The sequence below is a fragment of the Gymnoscopelus microlampas genome, assembly GCF_963454915.1.
Source record: "Gymnoscopelus microlampas genome assembly, chromosome: 2".
In the NCBI taxonomy this organism is placed as follows: Eukaryota; Metazoa; Chordata; class Actinopteri; order Myctophiformes; family Myctophidae; genus Gymnoscopelus; species Gymnoscopelus microlampas.
Window position 1 is genome coordinate 2,386,347 of NC_139939.1, and position 21,231 is coordinate 2,407,577.

Below are 21,231 nucleotides of genomic sequence, written 5' to 3' on the forward strand. Positions count from 1 at the left end.
GATTTACAAGCTCACAACGCGTCGCAACGCCAGGCATTGTGAGCTTGTAGATCGGCTATTTTTTGGGTGCGCGATACCGCCCGGCAAACGAAGTCTATTATACACAATCGAAACCTAACTGAGGGCACAACTGAACGCAGTGAATGCACGCAGAACACGGACCAATTGTTTGAGACAGATTAGGTATGTATGGACAAAAAAAAAATATATATAGCTGTTAATTTGAAACTACTTGTCAAGCAGGAGCCTATATATATCTCTCTCTCCCTCTCTCTCTCTCTCGCTCTCTCTCTCTCTCTCTGTGTCAGCAGCAGTGGTGGGAAAAGTACTCAATTTCTTTACTTAAGTAAAAGTACTCATTATACAGAAGAATAAGTGGCGTCGTTAGGCGGGGGCTTCGGTGGCTATAGGCACCAATGTTTTATCCAAAGCCACCAATAAAATAAAAATATATATTTTTTTATTTTTTTATCATATATCTATAACCCTAACCTAACCCTACCCCTAACCCTAAAACTGAAATAAAGTAACAAAAAACGGGTAAAAAAGTACCCGAATCCGACGATTCGGGCACGGACAAGCCAAATGCACGCGCGCGCAGCGCGCGTGCAATTGGGCTTGCATGTGCCCTTTTGAAATTCCAGCCCCTGCCTCTCCAAATCTCTCTGCACGTCTCTGGTGGGCAAGTTGAGGCACAGCTGTTTACAAAGTTACAAAATTAATTGATCAGCCCCAATGTGTCTGAGGTTCTGACACACGAAAGCAAAGGAGTAGCTCACCCAAAACATGACTTAGTTTCTATCAAAAACGAAACAATCTCCATGAATTCAATGCTTCATGGGGTGTGTAATTGATAGAAACTAAGTCATGTTTTCGGTGGACTACTACTTTAACGTCAGTGTAAACAAAGATGACTTTTCGGAATTAAATCAACGCCTGCACAAATCGGTGTTGCTAGGCCACGACAACAGCTTGCGTCACGTGTGACGTCAGACAAGCCTTTATAAAGTGCTGCAAATGTCGAAGATGACTAGAGGTAGAGAGAGAGTGAGACATAGACTGCGACCAATTCAGAGAGTGAGAGAAAGAGTTACACATTCAGAAAGAGAAAATACGAAAGTATGGTGTTGATCGCAATAGGAGGACCTAAGGGGGGGAATCACGCTGCTTTAGCCGTGGGGAGGAAGGTGTACACTTTTGGAGGGAACTACGCCGACAACGGTCAGATGGATGTGCACGTCTTCAACACAGTGTGTCCATGCTGGGTGAAGTTGCCAAAAGTGACACACAGAGTTTATCCTCTTGAAGAATACACCTGGTATGTTCCCCACGAGTGCCGCCACCACACAGCCGTGCTGATAGATAATACCATCTACATCTGGGGGGGGGGGTGCGCAGCGCCGCAAGATTGGAGTGCAGCAAATATATTCACACGTTTAATGTCGACACCCACAGATGGTCCAGGCCCCCCACGGTTTCTGGTACTGTTCCAAAGGCGAGATACGGCCACTCGGCCTGTGTCTTGGGGAAGGTCATGTTTATCCATGGGGGAAACACCCTGACTGAGTGCACTAATGATATATTCAAGTTGGACACCACCACAATGGTTTGGGCTTCAATTAACACCGGAGGAACTCCACCACCTGCTTTGTGGGGTCACTGCCGCCATCATCGGGACGAAGATGTTTGTATTCGGGGGTCGAAGGGACAACTGGGACATCAACTTCAAACGTAGCGATGTGGACCGCTACAGCGCCGTCAGACCGAGCTTATCCAGATTTGAAGTTGTAGAATCCAAATACTGCAACTTCGAATGTGGATATGACGCTTACCACTACAACGCCATGAGAATGAGCTACAGCTACTGCGACATCAACGTCAGAGTGTTTGACACAGAGACCGACTGCTGGCTGAGCACGCCTTCTACACGGCTTCCAGGAGCATGCAAGGGTCTTTCAGCTGTCGCCTGCAACGGAGAAGAGCTGTACTTACTTGGTGGCGCCAACTGGGATTACACTTTCGATTATCTGTGGAAGTTCAACCCAGACACCTTCTCCTGGAGGAAGGTTGAGCCCAGGGGGATGGGCCCGATGGTGTCGTCGACCTCTAACATGTGCTGTTGCATGGTGGGAGATCGCATTAACGTCTTTGGAGGATACATAACGGATACACCCGCTGATAACCTCTACGTCTTCGACTTAAGTCCTATAAGTCTGAAGAAGTTATGCAAGCTGGCCGTTATTCAGTATGGTCTGGAGCAGTCGGAACTCCCTTATAACATCAGGTGGGAAATGGGCACAAACTAAAAAACGATTAAATGCAGTTAATGAAGGGGTGAGCGTTAACAAGACTGGGTTTAATCACGTCTAGGCGTCATGCACGCTGGGCAAGACCTGGGCTGTTGGTTGTCTAGGAAGTGACAACCGGAAACGGTTGAATTTGACAGAAGTAACGCCCAAGGAAATGACGTTGATGCTTTACAAATCTGTTTACATTCTCCGTGAATGAAACAAGTGTTGTGATTGGTCAAAAAATATTGTTTCCGGGGGAACCGCGTACGATGGAAATCCTACCCACTCAGGACTTCCTAGACACTCGCTGCTTTAGGTCGTGACCAGGCTCTTCTTTTCGCAGATGAGTGAGGCTGGGACCGAGGCTAGGCGTCATGTGGATCTGGTTGACATATTTGACACTATAGCTTGAAAGTATTCCACTGTTTTTAGCGGCGCTAGCTGCTCTATACCTCCTGCTCTATACCTGACTTTGTCCGTGTGCGTACGTCAACGTTGTGATTGGTCAGGTGCGTACGTCAACAAAGTGATTGGTCAAGCTTCACGTGACACATGGCTATAAACACATTATAAACATATATCGATGACAAAATGTATCAAAGGCGCCGCTACCTTCACACAGGGTGTGATTTTTTATCTTTCAAGTTATCGATGGGTTTCCTCCACGTGACGCTGCAGCTTTGATGGTTTTGTAGACACACTATCATTAGTGTTGTGTATATCTTTTTTTTTTTGTTATTCCCACAAACATGGGGAAAAAAACACGACGTGTTGTGAGCTTGTAGATCGGCTATTTCCAAATAGCCTAGGTATAAAATAGGGCTAAAGTGGTTCATGTATGTTTTATAATGTAATCATTTATATCTACTAGTAACTAGTAACTCAAGTTCTCAAATAATTGTGGAGTAAAAGTACAATATTTGCCTCTGAGATGTAATGGAGTAGAAGTAAAAGTATAGACAATTGGAAATACTCCAGTAAAGTAAAAGTACCTCAAAATTGTACTTAAGTACAGTACTTGAGTAAATGTACTTAGTTACTTTACACCACTGGAGACTTCACATTCCTACAAACAGCACATTTTATGGATGTACTACCAACGCCCCTAGAGACACTATATCCTTGCACACACTGCGTTTTATGAATGTACTGTACTACTAGAGACTCTCCTCTACAAGTAATAAACTGTTTATTTGTGAGGTGACTCACTTTGTCGTACTTGTTGTACTCCCATGACATTTTTCAATTTGACAATTATTAAAATGTAACATGACAATTTCAAGTATAGTGTTCTCTGCATTAACACTTACGTGTCTAAGCGGCCAATCTGACCGATTTTGAGATTTCAATGTGGATTATCTTTTCTCATGAAGCTCTCAGAATGTTCCCCTTCCATGACTTTTCCTAAACATTCGATTCAAATCATCTGTTTTTTCTTTTCTTATGTTTTCTAAATATGAAATTATACCATCTGACGATATGTTTCGGCTATTTTGACCGCTCCTCACGTGTTTGTGTGCGTGTGTGCGCAAAACGAAGTCGGACGCTATACCCGAGGCTTGAATCATGAGCACTAACTTCTGATTGCCTTTCAACAAAACCATATTTGATCACCAACATGTATCGCCAACATGTTACTAATTATAGAGAATGTGATATTATTGTAATTGTTGTTTATTCCCTGCGTAATGTATGATTAAATGTAGGGTTGTCCGATATTGGCTTTGTTCGTCTCTATCTCTCTCTCACAGGCAGTGTTGCCATGTCTGCGTATTAAAAGCGACCTTGGGCTTGTTTTTTTCTATGAAATCTTTCTATGAAGACACGTTGTAAGCTTGTAGATCAGCTATTTTCTCTCTCTCTCTCTCTCTCTCTCTCTCTCTCTCTCTCTCTCTCTCTCTCTCTCTCTCTCTCTCTCTCTCTCTCTCTGTGTGTGTGTGTGTGTGTGTGTGTGTGTGTGTGTGTGTGTGTGTGTGTGTGTGTGTGTGTGTGTGTGTGTGTGTGTGTGTGTGTGTGTGTGTGTGTGTGTGTGTGTAGGTCATGTGGCCTATTAGTCGGCACATGACTATAGGCCAATACACAGTTTTGGGCTTGTTTTCATAGACCCGGCTGCTTATTTCTCTCCCAAAATGTGGCAACACTGCACTTTGCAGTAACTTTCACTTTCACATATGCTGCGCAAACAGACCTGATCTACAAGCATACAACACATCACGCAGCGACTTTTTTTTGCCTTGGTGATCAGATATTTTGAGCAGCAGTATAGCAGGATGTACGTGTATGAATCACTTCAGAGACCAGCCGTTTGATACGTGTCTTGGCACAGACAGCAGGCATACATTTACTAAACCCTGTTGTGCCTAATTCAAGCTCACCGCTTTTTGTTTTTGTCATAAAGATTTTAGGATCTCAGCTACCATTCCAATTCACACATTCACGTTCAGTTATAGCCTACAAAATTATTTTTCTGCCTAAACCAAAAGAAACATAGTCACTGTGGCCAACATGTGAGGGTTTGAGTGGGACTGAAATGTTAATCAATATTGAAAAGACAATGGTATCCCCCGCTGTGTGGGGGAGAAGGTGTCAGATCGTCTCAAGCTCAGAGGGGAGACAGTGGCCAATTAGTGCAGGGGCCAGGCCATATTTTGGTACCACCTAAGGTGACCGTAAAGTTTTTGTATTTTTGTCTTCCTACATGTCTCTAGTTTATATTTTGGTATGATAACCCTTCCAATCTTGTAGCTTAATGGCAGTTATCACTACCTACCGGCTAATGTATCCGGTAGGAGACACAAAGTAGAATCTTTGTGTCTCCTACCGGAAATACACCCGGGCATCAAATTATTGCGACAAAAAACAAAATATATCCATGTATTCAAGGCTTCATGGGGTACTCACACAAGGGCACTTTTTACCGACAGACAAAAGGGCAGGGGCTCAAGCCCCCTTTGATGTCTATGTGTGCACGTGCATGACTGCCGTCATGCAAGTGTTAAGCCACAGACCCTCAAGGGTCCATTTAGTTCCATGTGTACATTCTCATAGTTACAGACCCGTAAGGGTCCATTCGATTACTAACTATCAATCATTTAGCTCAGACATCCTGGAAACCCCTAGAACAGTGGTTCTCAAACTTTTTCATGTCAAGGACCCCCAAAATGATATGTATTTGGCCGCAGACCCCCATGTCGAAATATTTTGTTCCAGCCAGGGACCCCCCCAGAAGCAAAGATTTGAGTTAAATGTTCGCTTTAAAAAAATATTTTATTCAAAGATTTGCACATATTTTCACGTTCTTTCAAAAATAGCAGATCTACAAGCTCATAGCGCGGCACTCGGTGCCGTGCTATAACTATTTGACGCGTTATTGCGTCCATGGCACTGTGGACCACTGCGTTACCGCGTCCATGGCAGTAAAATAGTTAACACATTTTGCTACACTATTGTCCTATGTAGATGACGCTTTGACCTCACATTTTTAAAGTTTGTTTTTTGAATTTCCGGGATATTGTTTTTTTTGTTTGTTTGTTTGTTTGTTTGTTTGTGTTTTTAGGACCTGGAGATCCGTAGAGAACGACGTATCATCTTGGACTGTGAACAAGACAAGGTCAAAGACATTATGGAACAGGTTGGTATACAGTAGCTACACTAAACCAATACCATGCGTCTCGATTTGTCATTTTTGATGAGGATTCATTGTCATACAAATAACTGTGATTGTCCATTTAGGCCTAATTGTGTTTTTGTCCTTCAATATTGGATTGCATATATGAAAAATAACTTAAAAACACAAGGAAATTACTGCCAATGATCGTTACCAATAATGTACTATGGCCGAAACAGAACATTTAATATTATTATTACTATCTTAATATTAGTATATTTTTTCATTTTTTTATTGTTATCCCCTTTTTTTGAATCCTATATTAAAATTGCCTAATGAGTCACAAACGTAACATACAGACGTGCGAGGCGCACTGTTGCTCCGATCCGTACCAAACTTGTCACAAAAGCTGTGAATAATAGTCACAGCTTGTGTGTGCGTGCGTGTGTGCTTGCGTTCGTGCATGATACTGAGTTCACAGAAAACAAAGAATCTAAACAAAGCATTACATTAAAGATGGAGTGGCATGATATTTTTCAACCCTAAAACCTGATCATAAGGTATTATTATTATGTAAGGATTTAAAAAAAAAAAAAAAAAGTGTATGTGGACACGCCTCCAGTTATAATTGTTGCTCTAAAGCATCTCTGGGTCTTAGAGGGTTAAGTATGCCTGGTTCTCACCTTAGCACCTCCTCCACCACCTTAGCACCACCCACCTGTCCTAGTCCCTCCTCCTCCTCTTGCCCACACCTGTTGTGTTATGATAATGAGGGGGAGGGTATGTTTTTGGGGGCTCTGTGATGTCACTAAAGGGCTGTTTCTCTATTGGCAAGTTTGACCCTCAAGATTTCAGCCTCCAGGAAAAAACTCCAAATAGTCAGAGAAGACATGAAACACCATAAAACCACCAGGCCTTAATGAAGTTCTATCAACCTCATAGACACATGAAAAACAGAAAAAGTGCAAAAACATGGCACTAGCTCTTTAATGTTAAAATGTGTTTTTTTTTTTTTCCACCAGATTATCACTATTGGCAGGCATGTGAAAGGATACCACTACATCATCGCTAATCTGGTAAGTCTCTGTCTGTCTCTGATAGCGTCTGACCAAACTATATCTACGGTATGTGACTAGTAATGTCTGAACAATTATGTCTATTTGTCTAGTACAGTGGTTCTCAAAGTGGGGTCCGGGGACCCCCACGGGTCCTTGAGGGAGTTCCGGGGGGTCCCCAGCTAAATGATAGATAGTTAGGGACCAAATGTAATTCTGATAGTGTACAAATGGAACCAAATGGACCCGTCAGGGTCCATTTGGTTCCATTTGTTCACTCTTTCTGTACTGTAATTACTTAAGTACAAGTACTTAAGTACAATTTTGTGGTATTTTCACTCCACTGGAGTATTTCCAATTTTCAGCACTTTTACTTCTACTCCACTACATCTCAGAGGCAAATATTGTACTTTTACTCCACTACAATTACTGGACAACTTTAGCCACTAGTTACTTTGTGATTTTAAATATTATTGTAAAACATGCATTAACCACTTCAGCTCTATAGACTTCGGCTATTTGAAAAATAGCAGATCTACAAGCTCACAACGCGTCGCATCGCGGCGCGTTGTGAGCTTGTAGATCGGCTATTTTCAAAGGATTGTATACATTCTGAAAACACGAAATGGAAGATTTCTGCATAATGAGTACTTTTACTTTTGGTACTTCAAGTACATTTTGATACCGATACTTTTGTACTTTCACCCAAGTAAATGTTGAGTATTGATACTTTTACTTAAGTAAAACAAAATAGTACTTTTTCCACCACTGCGCCGTTCCATGTCTTTCCCATCAGGGCTTCGTAGACGGTGACCTGTCTAAGATCCAGTACGGAGGAGCCAACGTGTCGGGCTTCCAGATTGTGGATTTCGACGACCCCTTGGTGGCAAAGTTTGACCAGCGCTGGGAGGCCCTGGAGGAGAAGGAATACCCCGGAGCAGATAGCAGGATCCGGGTAAGATTCACCCAGCAGCAGTGGTGGAAAGTAACTAAGTACATTTACTCAAGTACAATTTTTGAGTTATTTGTACTTTACTTGAGTATTTCCAATTTCCACATCTTGGATCCAAGTATTGTACTTTTACTCCACTACATGTATTTGAAAACTTTAGTGAATAAATATGAATGAATGAATACATAAATAAGAAATAAATACAAATTTGAAAGAAAGGACATAGTGAGAAAAGCAGATTTACAAGCTCAATGCGTCAGACGCATGAGCTTGTAGTTTGGCTATTTCCACTATATTCATACTCTTTTTTTTTGTACGTTTGGGTCCCAATAAGAGTCCTGCGTAGTGGATTTAAAGTTATCTTATAAAAGACCAAATACTCCAAACATTTACTAAAGTACAGCACTCAAGTAAATGTACTTAATAGTTACTGTCAACCCCTGGTCAAGTCTACTGAAGATGAGTGTATGGACGAAGTTTTTTATCCTAAATCCTGCTGAGACATAAGTCCTTTAATCCGTGAGCATGTGTGCGTGCGTGCGGTGTGTATATATGTGCGTGTGTGTGTGTGTGTGTGTGTGTGTGTGTGTGTGTGTGTGTGTGTGTGTGTGTGTGTGTGTGAGTGTGTGTGTGTGTGTGTGTGTGTGTGTGTGTGTGTGTGTGTGTGTGTGTGTGTGTGTGTGTGTGTGTGTGTGTGTGTCTGTTTGTGTCTGTGTGTGTGTGTGTGTGTGTGTGTGTGTGTGTGTGTGTGTGTGTGTGCACGTGTGTACGCGTATTTTATACCGCATTTTATACCATATTTTATAGATAGGCTATTTTAAAACAGTTTAGTACTTTTAATTTTGATACTTTTAAGTACATTTTGATACCAATATTTTTGTGCTTTTACTCAAGTAACTTTTGAATTCCAGACTTTTACTTAATGTGTGTGTGTGTGTGTGTGTGTGTGTGTGTGTGTGTGTGTGTGTGTGTGTGTGTGTGTGTGTGTGTGTGTGTGTGTGTGCCCGTGTGCCCGTGTGCGTGTGTGCCCGTGTGTGTGTGTTACAGTACACATCAGCGCTCACATACGACGCGGTGCAGGTGATGACGGAGGCCTTCCGCTTCCTCCACAAGCAGCGAATAGACATGAGTCGCCGTGGCAACAGTGGAGACTGCCTGGCCAATCCGGCGGTGCCCTGGGCTCAGGGGGTGGAGATCGAACGAGCCCTCAAACAGGTGACAATCATTTGCTTTGATTGATATACTTACGGAGCATGGGGGGTCTTCAACAGGGGGTCCAGGGCCCCTATAAGGGCACTGGTTCTCAAACGTTTTCGAAGCCAAGGACCCCCAAACATGTTTTGTGGCACGGACCCCAAGAAGAGAAGATTTGTGTTAAGATTTGTTCAAAATGTTGTTCAAAAAATAGCAGATGTACAAGCTCGCAGCACGGCACTAAGTGACGCACTGCGCAGCTTGTAGATCTGAATAAATGGATAAAGAGGTTAAAAGTGACGCAGTATTAACACATTTAGCTGGGGACTCCCTAGAATTAAAAAAAATGCACACACAGCATTGGAGAAAGTGAAACATGAGCATCACTTTCTTCATAATTATGTCAATGGTCAATGCCTGTGTGTCTATTGGTCAACCCACAGAGGAGAACAATGGAAGCAATACAGACAGCCGTTTTCCTAATGATAATACAATTAGATCATCCGGTGGGGTGATGTCATCACCTGGCTACCATCTCTGCTGCCTTGCTGGTCTGGGTGTGACACCCCTTATAAATGCCCTTCATGAAAATATTTTAATATATTTATCTTATAAAGCTTTTAGAAATAGCTTTATAAATCCACTGAAGACGCAAAGAACCTTCACTCTAACTGCTTGTGGCTACTTATTGGCAATAGGCTCTATGCACAGCAGCCATTTTGGAAAGAAATTGGGCCGCTTCTTACTTCCTTCACAGGTGTTACCAATGATACTAATGAAGGCTCTGTTCCATTATGGTCAGTGTGCTGATATCGTGCATGTTGGCTCACTAGAAACACTCCATTTTGGTTCCCAAATGGCCCCTGGTGGGTGTGTAACTCTGAGAGTGTACAAATGGAACCAAATGGACCCTTAAGGGTCCATTTGGTTCCATTTGTACACTCTCAGAGTCATGGGCGTCCTTGAAAATAAGACAACCACTATCCTACTATAATCCTACTATAATTCTAGTAACCTCTGTAGTGGTGCGTGAGTGAAGCTACCCGGTTCTCCTCAGTGGCTGGACCAATTGCTCTGATTTTGCACACAGCCATTGACCATTACCATCTGAACTTAACTGTGAAGCCCGTTTTTCAATTTCATCAAATCTCAGCTTCTTATTAGCGTTTATGTGTAAAACACTGTCGCCATGGTTACGGGGCTGCCCAGCTATGGGACGAACTGCCTACCGGGTTGCCAGATCATGTGCGCATATCCCCCCACGGATGCGTCGACCGGGTATGGTCTAGTACCACACTAAATGGAACAGCGCCTTAATTAGTATATATTGGTGACACCTGTGAAGGAAGTAAGGAAGGGGCCCAATTCATTCCCAATATGGCTGTTGTGTATAGAGCCTATTGCAAAGTAATTGCATTGCAGGTTCCTTTTTGTCTTATAGCGTCCACACAATATTTTGTGAATCCCTCCCTCTCCCCAGAGTTAAACGGTGACTCATGTATTTAGTGTGTGTATAGCAACTGTACTGACATAGAGACTCCATTGTGCACTGTGTGTGTGTGTGTGTGTGTGTGTGTGTGTGTGTGTGTGTGTGTGTGTGTGTGTGTGTGTGTGTGTGTGTGTGTGTGTGTGTGTGTGTGTGTGTGCGTGTGTGTGTGCGCGCGTGTGCGTGTGTTTGTGCGTGTGCATGTGCGTCTAGGTGCGTGTGGATGGTTTAACAGGGGTTATTCAGTTTGACCAGTATGGCAAAAGAGTCAACTACTCTGTTAACATCATGGAACTGAAGAACAATGGACCTGTGAAGGTAGGCGATACGCACAGTCTGCAAGCATTACAAACATACAATTACACAAGTCCAGTGGTGTAAATTTAGTTTAATAATTTAACTAAGTTTATTTACTCAAGTGCTGTACTTAAGTACAAGTTTTAGGTACTTTGACTTTACTACAGTATTTCCAATTGTCTATACTTTTCCTTCTACTCCACTACATCTCAGAGGCAAATATTGAATTTTCACTCCACTACAATTATTTGAAAACTTTAGTTACTTGTTACTTTGCAGATATAAATGATTACATTATAAAACATATATCCTTTATTACAATGTCTTTACACTACATAAAGTGTATCTCTGTGTGTGTGTGTGTGTGTGTGTGTGTGTGTGTGTGTGTGTGTGTGTGTGTGTGTGTGTGTGTGTGTGTGTGTGTGTGTGTGTGTGTGTGTGTGTGTGTGTGTGTGTGTGTGTGCGTGCGCGCGTGTGTGTGCGTGTGTGTGTTTCTCTCAGATTGGCTACTGGAACGAGGTGGACAAGATGGTGGTCACTAAGATGGACATCTACCCCAACGACACCAACGGAATGGAGAACAAAACCGTCATCGTCACCACTATACTGGTACCAGTCAACCGTTGTTGTTATGTGTGTTTGTTTATACGTGAGCGATGCCAGAGTGCAGACCAGCCGACGCCAACTCAGGATCTCCTGGATCCCTGCCCTACACTCCAGGCACGTGCACAGATAGACTCTAGGTGGTGCTAGAGCACCTGCCCTTTGCCCTCTGGACCAGAAGTGCCCTTTTGGAGAAAAAAAGAAGAAGAAAAAAAATGTTTTTTCTTCTTTTTTTAGTTTACTCATCTGCATCAGACAGCATATGGCTATTGAAACAAATACATATGCAATTACGACGTACAAGATGCGCCTGTAATAAATATCACACTACTAGGGCAGCCGGCGTTTCCGCGTGCCGCACAAGGTGCCCTTTTTTTTTTACTTGAGCACCTGCCCCTCAAAATGTCTGTGCACGCCACTGCTACACTCTCTCCTATATCCAGCATCAGGGTTCCTGAACTCTGCAATGTTTTAGCTCCACTGTCACACTCAGTGTTAGCTAACGTTAGCCTCGCATGGCCAGACTATATCACTGCGTGGATATGAGTCTGGTGCTTCTATGAGGACGTTTTTTTTCCAAGGGGCGGGATCAAAAGAATGGCTCTGGACGCAATTGGTTAGACGTACAACCAACTACCAATTACAGTCTCCCATATTTGAATCCTGGGCCCTGATTGGTCACCCCAGACTTCGGGAGCAGGACATGGATTCACAACGGAGTGGTGCCAGACCCAAATCGCAATTTTTTTTTTGCACTGGCAGATTTTTCTGGTTCCCAGGCTAGGGTAACGTTACTTTTAAAAGTAACTTGTTACGTTACAGGATTATCTCCTGAGAAAAGTAACTCGGCAGATTATTTTTGCGATACCGACGATTAAAACCCCTCGGCCAGGAAGTTTGATAAACATAAAATGAAGAGTGCAGCTGCTGGACCACATTGGAAACAAGTGTCTCCTTATGCTTTAATGTGTTATCCTGGGTTTAAGTTATAGTGTGAATGGTTTTTACTTGTACTGTATATCTTTTACCAAAATCAAATCAAATCAAATCAAATCAAATCAAAAGCAAGCCTACCGGAGTGACCACCACTGTTGTGGAGGTGGAGCTGTGATGGGCTTCACCAAGGCTATTTGATACCAATGGATACCAATCTTTCAATAGATTCTTATACAAAAACTTGTGAAATGAGACATTCTGCATTATGAGTACGTTTTACTTTCGGTACTTTAAGTATATTTTGATACCAATACTTTTGTACTTTCACTCAAGTCAATTTTGAATTCCAGACTTTTACTTGTAACAGAGTATTTCTATATTGCGGTATTGAGTGAATTTTGAGTACTTTTCCCACCACTGCGTAAAAGTGGTTGTGGAGGCGAGTTCTATTGAGGCCCCTCAACATGCAATTCCAATGTGGGGTTCCAGTTTGTGTTTTGATGAAAATGTTAAATTGCTGAAGAACTAGTCCGGTGGAAATCGCCGTGGCATATATGGCGAGTTGGGTCACGAACAAAGGAATCCAGGCGGGAAACTATAGTGTGGTTGTACGACCTAAGGTCATACAGTTATAGACCAAAACGTGACTTACTTATTTACTTACGCCTATTAGCCCTTTCTGGGGCTCAGGCCGTCAACAAGTGCTTTTCCTATAGCATCTCAAGTCCTGTGCCAACCTCTCCAGCTGTCCCCAGGTGTGGCCCCATTTTCTTGGCATCTGCCTCCAAGTCTCGGCGCCAGCTGTTTCGCGCGAAACAGCGCCAGAGGAGAGGGGGGGGGGGGGGGGGGGGGTTCTACTTGAGGTACTGTCTTGTGTTCGAGGTTGGTTTACGGAGAGTGTGGCCTATCCATCACCCAAAGCCTTTGGAGGATCTCCGTTGTGTTTTTTTGATTGGTAGGTTGCCACAGTTCTTTGTTGTTGAAGGTGTTAGGCCACCGGATATAGAGGATTCTTCGCAGGCAGTGTGCGTATGGATGTTTGGATTGTGTTTGATAAAAACGAAAGGAGTACAAGTTCTTCCTTGGCCTACTGGAAGTGTGTGTGCTTTAGTTTCTCTTGCCAATCAATGGGTGTGTGTCTGTGTGTGTGTGTGTGCGTGTGCGTGTGCGTGTGCGTGTGCGTGTGCGTGTGCGTGTGTGTGTGTGTGTGTGTGTGTGTGTGTGTGTGTGTGTGTGTGTGTAGGAGGCTCCCTACGTGATGTTGAAGAAGAATGCCGAGCTGTTTCAGGACAATGACCGTTATGAAGGTTTGTACAGCATATGTGTGCGTGCGTGCGTGCGTGTATTGGTATCTGGGTGCATGCTGATAACATCAATCATTTTGCTTTACACTTATGACACTGACCAACTGGTGTGATATTTGTAATAAATATTGTGTTATGTAGTGCAATACTTACAGTATTTATCCATGCTAAAGTATTTGTGAATGTTAGACTTTTTTCCCTGTTTTATTACACTCACTATTGTCGCTTACGCTGTGTGTGTGTGTGTGTGTGTGTGTGTGTGTGTGTGTGTGTGTGTGTGTGTGTGTGTGTGTGTGTGTGTGTGGGTGTGTGGGTGGGTGGGTGGGTGGGTGCGTGCGTGCGTGTATGTGTGTGTAATCCCACTACAAGGCTACTGTGTCGACCTGGCAGCGGAGATCGCAAAGCACTGTGGGATACGCTACCAGCTGAGGATTGTGGGAGACGGGAAGTACGGCGCGAGAGACGCAGAGACCAAGATCTGGAACGGCATGGTCGGAGAGCTGGTGTACGGGGTGAGACACACTGAATATCTGTGTTAACCCATTTAGACCCGGAAACACATCTGTGTGTCATTTTTAGATTATTTTGGCTATTCAAAAATAGCAGATCTACAAGCTCATAGCGCGGCACCGAGTGCCGCGCTACGAGCTTGTAGATCTGCTATTTTTTGGAAAATTGGTGAGAATTTGTTTAAATCCTTGAATATTATATATATTGTTAAAGCAAACATTTGTAACTCAAATCTGTGCTTCTGGGGGATTATTCAAATGTCTTCTAAATCCTATCAGTTTTCTGAAAAAACGTATGTTGCTCTCAGTGGTTCTCAACCTTTTTCACGTCAAGGACCCCCAAAATGATTATGTATTTGTCCCTGCCGACCCCCATCTCAAAATATTGTGTTCCAGGGACCCCCCAGAGGCAAAGATTTGAGTTAAAAATGTTCACTTGAGAATACTGATTTGCACACATTTTCACAATTTTTCTGAAATAGCAGATCTACAAGCTTGTAGCGCGGCACTAGATCTGCTATTTTTTAATAGACAAAGACATCTAAAAAATGACACGGATGTGTTCCCAGCCTTAATGGGTTAAAGGGATAGTTCACTCAAAAAAAATGATTAGTCACCCCATGGAGTCTAGAATTCATGGATATTTGTCTCCGCCATTATGGTGGAGAGTATGTTTTCGTCTCCGTCCGTGTGTGTGTCCGTCTCAGCCAAGCTAACATTGGTCAAGCTTCACGTGACACGTGACAATATGTTGTCACCAATGCTTTGATTGGCTAGCGAGACGCATGATGAAATAAAAAACTATAAATAGCACCACGCACTTCAAAAAATAATTTATATTTTTTCGAAGTGAGCTTCCATCACTGTGATGACCACTGTTGTTTCTAAATATGAATGGGGTGTGATTTTTTGTCTCCGCCAGGAGAGTTTTACCCTCCGTGTGTGTGTCCGTCTCAGCCAAGCTAACATTGGTCAAGTGACACGTGACAATACAGTGGGTGACCATTGACTTTGTCGTTTTTTTTCATTCTTCTCATGCGTTTCATGCAGGGCATGTATGATTTCCACTCTGTGCCACTAGGGGCAGCAGCGGTCTACTGCCTACAGCTGCCTACAGCCCACAGCAGACAGCAAGAATATATTTGTTACTAGTTACTGTATATCCTCTCCAAACTGTACATACATTACTTTACACTTTTGTATTATGTTTTGACACTTGCTTTGGAAAATGTAAACGTATGTTTTATCATGCCAATAGCTCATTTGAATAGCAAAATTGTTTGTTTTGGGGTTTTTAGGCACTGGTTTTCCTAGAAAGACAGAGAAACATCCTGTCTGTTGCTTACAGTACAAGATGTGACATTTATATTAAGCAAAATATTAAGCAAATAAAGTTAGATAGCATGATGCTGAGCTTAACATTAGTTTAATTTTAACGTCTTAATTGATAAAACGAGACGGGAAAATAAACATATTTTTTTCTCTTGCCAATAGCTCATTTGAATTGACAAATTGTATTTCTGTGGTGGTGGTTCAGTGGCACTATATATATATATATATATATATATATATATATATATATATATATATATATATATATATATATATATATATTTAATATATACTGGGGTCATACGTTCTGTGCTTTCTGTGTGTGCACTTATGCCGTGTGTAGAGAGAGAGAGAGAGAGAGAGAGAGAGAGAGAGAGAGAGAGAGAGAGAGAGAGAGAGAGACACACAGAGAGAGAGACACAGAGAGAGAGAGACACAGAGAGAGAAATTAATATAATATAGGCCTATATATACTTTACTCGTAACAAAGTAGGCTACTTCTACATTGCAGTATTGATATTTTTACTTAAGTAAACTGCAAACCAAAAAACTCTTCAACGACATGTGCTCCTTGTCCAGTCTATTCATCGCTAAACCGGTTATGTTAATTATCTCTTATTGGGTTGTGCAGGTGAGATTTAGAAAAATCTTCAGTGAATGCTTTTAGGGACTATGCCTAGGCCTACATAGAATGTGGAGGGAGAAGGGTACCAGCTGCACTTGTACCCCTTATTAACTGTAATATGCTCATTCCATGCAGCTCGGCAGAATGCGTGTGCGGCTTTAGTTTGATGAACATTGAACCTCATAATAACATCACTCCGTTCGCGACTGCATACAGAACGTGTGTCGGCTCTGATGTTTATTAGACAGCATGGACCTCCGCTCAGGTCCTGGAATCCAGAGCCTTATGTCAAGACTTGGCTGCGAGCACATCGCACGGCAGAAAGCACAAAAAACAAAGTGGCACAGCCTGTCATGTCAGATAACCCCGACCCACTTTGGCAGTTTTTATAAGACAGGGGTTATTGGCGTCTTTTTGGTTTGTTTTATTTTATTTCCTCGTTTATACTTATTTCCTCCTCAATATTGTTTAAGACTTAATGTGCTATCCATGACATGCTGTCACCAGTTCACTGTCTGTTATTTAATGATGATCGAATATTGGCTAAATGTTTACAATTTCTTCTGTCCAAACAATGAAAAGCACTAAGAAAAGACAAGTGAGTCTCTCTTTAATTAAGCATGATGAGCCATGGGTTTTCCACAAAACAATTGAATATAATGGCACCCTTGTCATACTACTATGTTATTATAGCTTTCAGTTGGCCACCACAGGCACAGACAGTGCGTTTTAGCGCAGCGCGGCGGAGTGGTTGCGTGCGGGGGGTCGGGGGGCTTTCGTGGGAGGGGGGGACGGGTGGATCAGAGCTTAACCCTAAAACCGAAATAAAGTAACAAAAAAAAAACTCCAATCCGCTCAAGAACCGTGCTCCCCCACTTCCAAAATTAGCACTAGCCTACAACACTGGCCCAGTCTCTTGCCAAACCGGTTTTGTTAATGATATGCAGCCTATTCCAAATAAGCCAAGTGAGGAACTCTGCTATCAGGTTCCCCCTCCCCCCTACAGTACCTCTGTAGGCCTATCTCTTCTATCAAAGTATTTGTTCAGATACAAATTCAGAGCGGCCAATTTTTATATTTTTAATGCGCCTACATGAAGTTAGAGGGATGGGCAGAAATGGTGTAGGCCAGTGGTTTTCAACCTTATTCCCATCAAGGACCCCCAAATTGACACATATTAGCTCAACCATTTAGATTTCTTGGTAGTGAAAATAGCCGATCTACAAGCTCACAAAGTGTTGCATCATGATTTGAATTCCGACTGAAAACGCCACCCTTGCGTCTCCGTGTGTACAACCAAATACGCATCTTTCCTGCACCGATGACGCTTGGGGCTTTTACAGCGCTGCTCCTACAGTACACTACCACCGTCAGCAACAAGTGGACATGGAGTAAATGTACTTAGTTACTTTCCGCTTAGTTACTTTCACGTGCATATAAATGAGCCACGCGGTCTTATAAGAATGAAAACAAACGCCTCGCTGTTGGCCATGGATCACATGACGGTCGTCTGTTACGGTCATGGATGAACTCAAAATGTTACTTGAGTTCAATCAAAGTAAAAGTACAAAAATGTTTGAAAATAGCTGACCTACAAGCTCACAATGCGTCGCAATGCGTGAGCTTGTAGATCGGCCATTTTCAAATAGACTATGTGAAATAGGGCAAATAATGTATGTTTTATAATGTAATGATTTATATCTGCAAAGTAACTAGTAACTAAAGCGTTCAAATAATGGTAGTGGAGTAAAAGTACAATATTTTCCTCTGAGATGTAGTGGAGTAGAAGTAAAAGTAAAAATAGCAGGTCAGCATGCTTATAGCGTGGGATTCGAACCCCGGTCGTAAAATCACCGGACATCAGTTTTAACCGCTACACTAACTAGACTTTTTCATATATAGAGGAAAGAGGTAGAATCGTAATATACAGAAATTGATGCGACAAAAAAAAAAACATATAAGACGTCTGTCTGTCTGTCTCTCTCCACGGACTTTTGAGACAGACAGACAGACAGACAGACAGAAACCAATGTGTGTCTGAACATTTCTAAAATGACAGAGATGCGTTCCTGACTGCCCGACGCTGAAAAGAAAACCCAATTTAAACGCTCTAAGCACACGTAATTATTGCTAGTTATTATTATTATTATTATTATTAATAATAATATAAGACATCTATCTGTCTGTCTGTCTGTCTGTCTGTCTGTCTGTCTGTCTGTCTGTCTGTCTGTCTGTCTGTCTGCATGTCTGTATGTATGTCTGTCTGTCTGTCTGTCTGTCTCTCTGTCACAAAAAAAGTGACTCCAAAGCGGCACCTTGTGGTAGTTTTTGGAACTTAAATTTACTGCAAAGCGGGTGAGGCAAATGAGTGAAGTGATTCTCTTATGAAAAGCGACAAAGTCAATGGTCACCCACTGTATGTAATATAAATAGGTAAGACAGGATTAATCAGGAACAGTACTGGCGGAGACCTGTGCTCCGAGGAGCACATTTTCTAGTTTTTGGGCGGTGTAACCGCCCCTATATGTGAGGTTTGGACATCGACATTCGCTGCACTGTGATTGGCCACCATTGTACCCCCCTAACCCGGCACCGTGATTGGCCACCATTGTACACCCCTAACCCCTACACATTCAATGCAAATCTATACTTTTATTTAAGTGAGCTTCCATCACTGTAATATGATTGGCTGACTTTATTGGCTGACTCTATTCAGGACTGTGATTGGCTAGTCAAACACATGACACATGTGCATAGCCCTATAAATAGGACTATGCACTTAAAAAAAACACATTTATGTTTTTTTTACTATTTCATCATGCGTCTCGCTAGCCAATCAAAGCACACCCTTTCAACATATTGTCACGTGTCACGTGAAGCTTGACCAATGTTAGCTTGGCGGACACACGGAAGGACGAGAACGAAAACATAGTCTCCACCTCTGGCGGAGACAAATATCACCACACACTTCAGAAATATTACTTTTCTTTAAGTGAACTTACATCACTGTGATGACCACTGTGATGACCACACACCGCCAACATTGATGAGGCAGTATTGCTTTGTTTTCAAAATATAAGATTTTTCTTCATTTCCTGAAAAAAATATATTTAGTTTTTTTCATTTCCTGATAAATGAACATGTTGGGGGTCCTTGACCCTTGATCCTGATATATAGCAACATAAGTTTATCAGAAAACTGACAATTTAGAAGACATTTGTAGAATCCATTTTTAGAATGGGTCAGTCATTAGTGCGGGCCACTAAGTCCATTTTTATGTTACAATAGTTCAGTTTGTGATACAAGTGCCAAATTTGGCATGAACAATGCCTAGGACCTACTTTTGCAGAAAAGCCCGTTAGCCACACAAAAAAAAACAATATGGCTGCCATTTTCCAAAATGGCTGCTGGCGAAAGACATTTTATGTGTATTTTGACCTGGATTGTGATTGGATTTTGATTATATTGGTATTAACATATAGTGTTGACTCCCCCCGCCCCCTCCCCCCGTTAGCTACGCGAAAAAAAAACAATATGGCTGCCATTTTCCAAAATGGCTTAAGGCAAAAGGCATTTTATGTGTATTTTGACCTGGATTGTGATTGGATTATCCAATTTTGATTATTTTGGCATCAGAATATAGTTTTGACTCCCCCCCGCCCCCTCCCCCCGTTAGCCACGCAAAAAAAAAACAATATGGCTGCCACTCTCCAAAATGGCTGCTGGGGAAAGACATTTTATGTGTATTTTGACCTGGATTGTGATTGGATTTTGATTATTTTGGTATCAACATATGAGTCCCCCCCCCCCCAATGTCTGGATCACAAATTGTTCTAATCGTCACATTTGCAGGCACTCAGCTGTGTGCACTGAACGCCAAAGCGGTAGCACTTGCATCTACCACGACGTTCAGTCTTGCACCGGCTTTTGTCAGTTGTTCACAAATCTGGGCAATTGTAGAGTGTCATCCACGCTACTTGCCAAATGTCATCTTCTGCTCGCCATCCCCAGCTGGCAGGGCTCTCTGTATGACATTTGACATACAGTTACCTGGCTTCAGACAGGGGCAACTTGATAAGTGGCATGCTTCAAATGATGTGCAAGAGATGCCCTTGTAGGTGGAATGGCATCATAGGACCTCTGCTTCCATGCAAACAGGTAAAATCTTGCATCATCAACCCCATCACCAGTGCTGTTCTTGTCATGCACTGTTACTGGTGGGTATTGACTGAGCTTCTGGAAGACATGAGACACTTCAGGCCACACTTACCGGGTTTCTGTCTTTTTGCCTTTTCCCACGAAAGGTTGACACGACATCACATCCAGTGAAAGTGTGAAAGAAAGGATGCCAATGGATTTTTCAGGGCCTAGATTCTTCACTAAATCGTGAACTGGTAACCAACAACAATATAATACAGTACAGTACAGTGCTGTTCAATAACAATACAGTACAGCACTGTGCTGTGCTGTACAATAGCAAAACAGTATAGTACTGTGCTGTACAATAACAGAACAGTACAGTAGAGTAAAGTACAGTGCTGTACAATAACAGTACAGTACTGTTTTGTAATGTGTTTGTTTGTCCTGTTTTAAGTGGTTACTTAGTTTTTACTTTACTGTTGTGTTCGTTTTATTTTGTTGTAACGTTTCCTGTCTTGTCTCATTACCTTGTGATTAGTTTTTTTTCTCCACCTGTGTCCCGTTAGTCCCTTAGCTCAATGGTGCGCATTCTGCGCAACCTTTTTACAGTACACCCTCAGAAAACATTTGGATTATCCAATCACAATACAGGTAAAAAAACACATAAAATGTCTTTCGCCGGCAGACATTTTGGAAAATGGCAGTCATATATATATTTTTTGCATGGCTAACGGGGGGAGGGGGTGGGGGGGAGTCAAAACTATGTTCTGATGCCAAAATAATCAAAATTGGATTATCCAATCACAATCCAGGTCAAAAACCACATAGCATGTCTTTCGCCGGCAGCCATTTTGGAAAATGGCAGCCATATTGTTTTTTTTGGGTGGCTAACGGGCTTTT

General features: G+C 42.3%; 2 protein-coding genes across 4 annotated transcripts in view; one reads left to right on the plus strand and one right to left on the minus strand.

Annotated features, from left to right (window-relative positions):
- The window catches only part of LOC311036991 (glutamate receptor 2-like), a gene marked incomplete at its 3' end in the record, with an annotated part of 142,340 nt that overhangs the window by 79,123 nt on the left and 41,986 nt on the right, over window positions 1-21,231 (plus strand). For all 3 annotated transcript variants that reach the window (XM_084046018.1, XM_084046019.1, XM_084046017.1), the window contains exons 5-12: window positions 5,848-5,922; window positions 6,921-6,974; window positions 7,750-7,908; window positions 8,953-9,120; window positions 10,799-10,903; window positions 11,384-11,491; window positions 13,665-13,728; window positions 14,095-14,237. In XM_084046018.1, the coding sequence (XP_083902144.1) occupies window positions 5,848-5,922; window positions 6,921-6,974; window positions 7,750-7,908; window positions 8,953-9,120; window positions 10,799-10,903; window positions 11,384-11,491; window positions 13,665-13,728; window positions 14,095-14,237 (876 nt within the window). The remainder of the gene's footprint in view (window positions 1-5,847; window positions 5,923-6,920; window positions 6,975-7,749; window positions 7,909-8,952; window positions 9,121-10,798; window positions 10,904-11,383; window positions 11,492-13,664; window positions 13,729-14,094; window positions 14,238-21,231) is intronic.
- LOC311037051 (H-2 class II histocompatibility antigen, A-S alpha chain-like) overlaps window positions 3,197-21,231 on the minus strand; it is a 256,812-nt gene continuing 238,777 nt past the window's right edge. Inside the window, exon 4 of the transcript XR_014599918.1 lies at window positions 3,197-3,283. The gene's annotated coding sequence lies outside the window, so the exon portion shown is untranslated. The remainder of the gene's footprint in view (window positions 3,284-21,231) is intronic.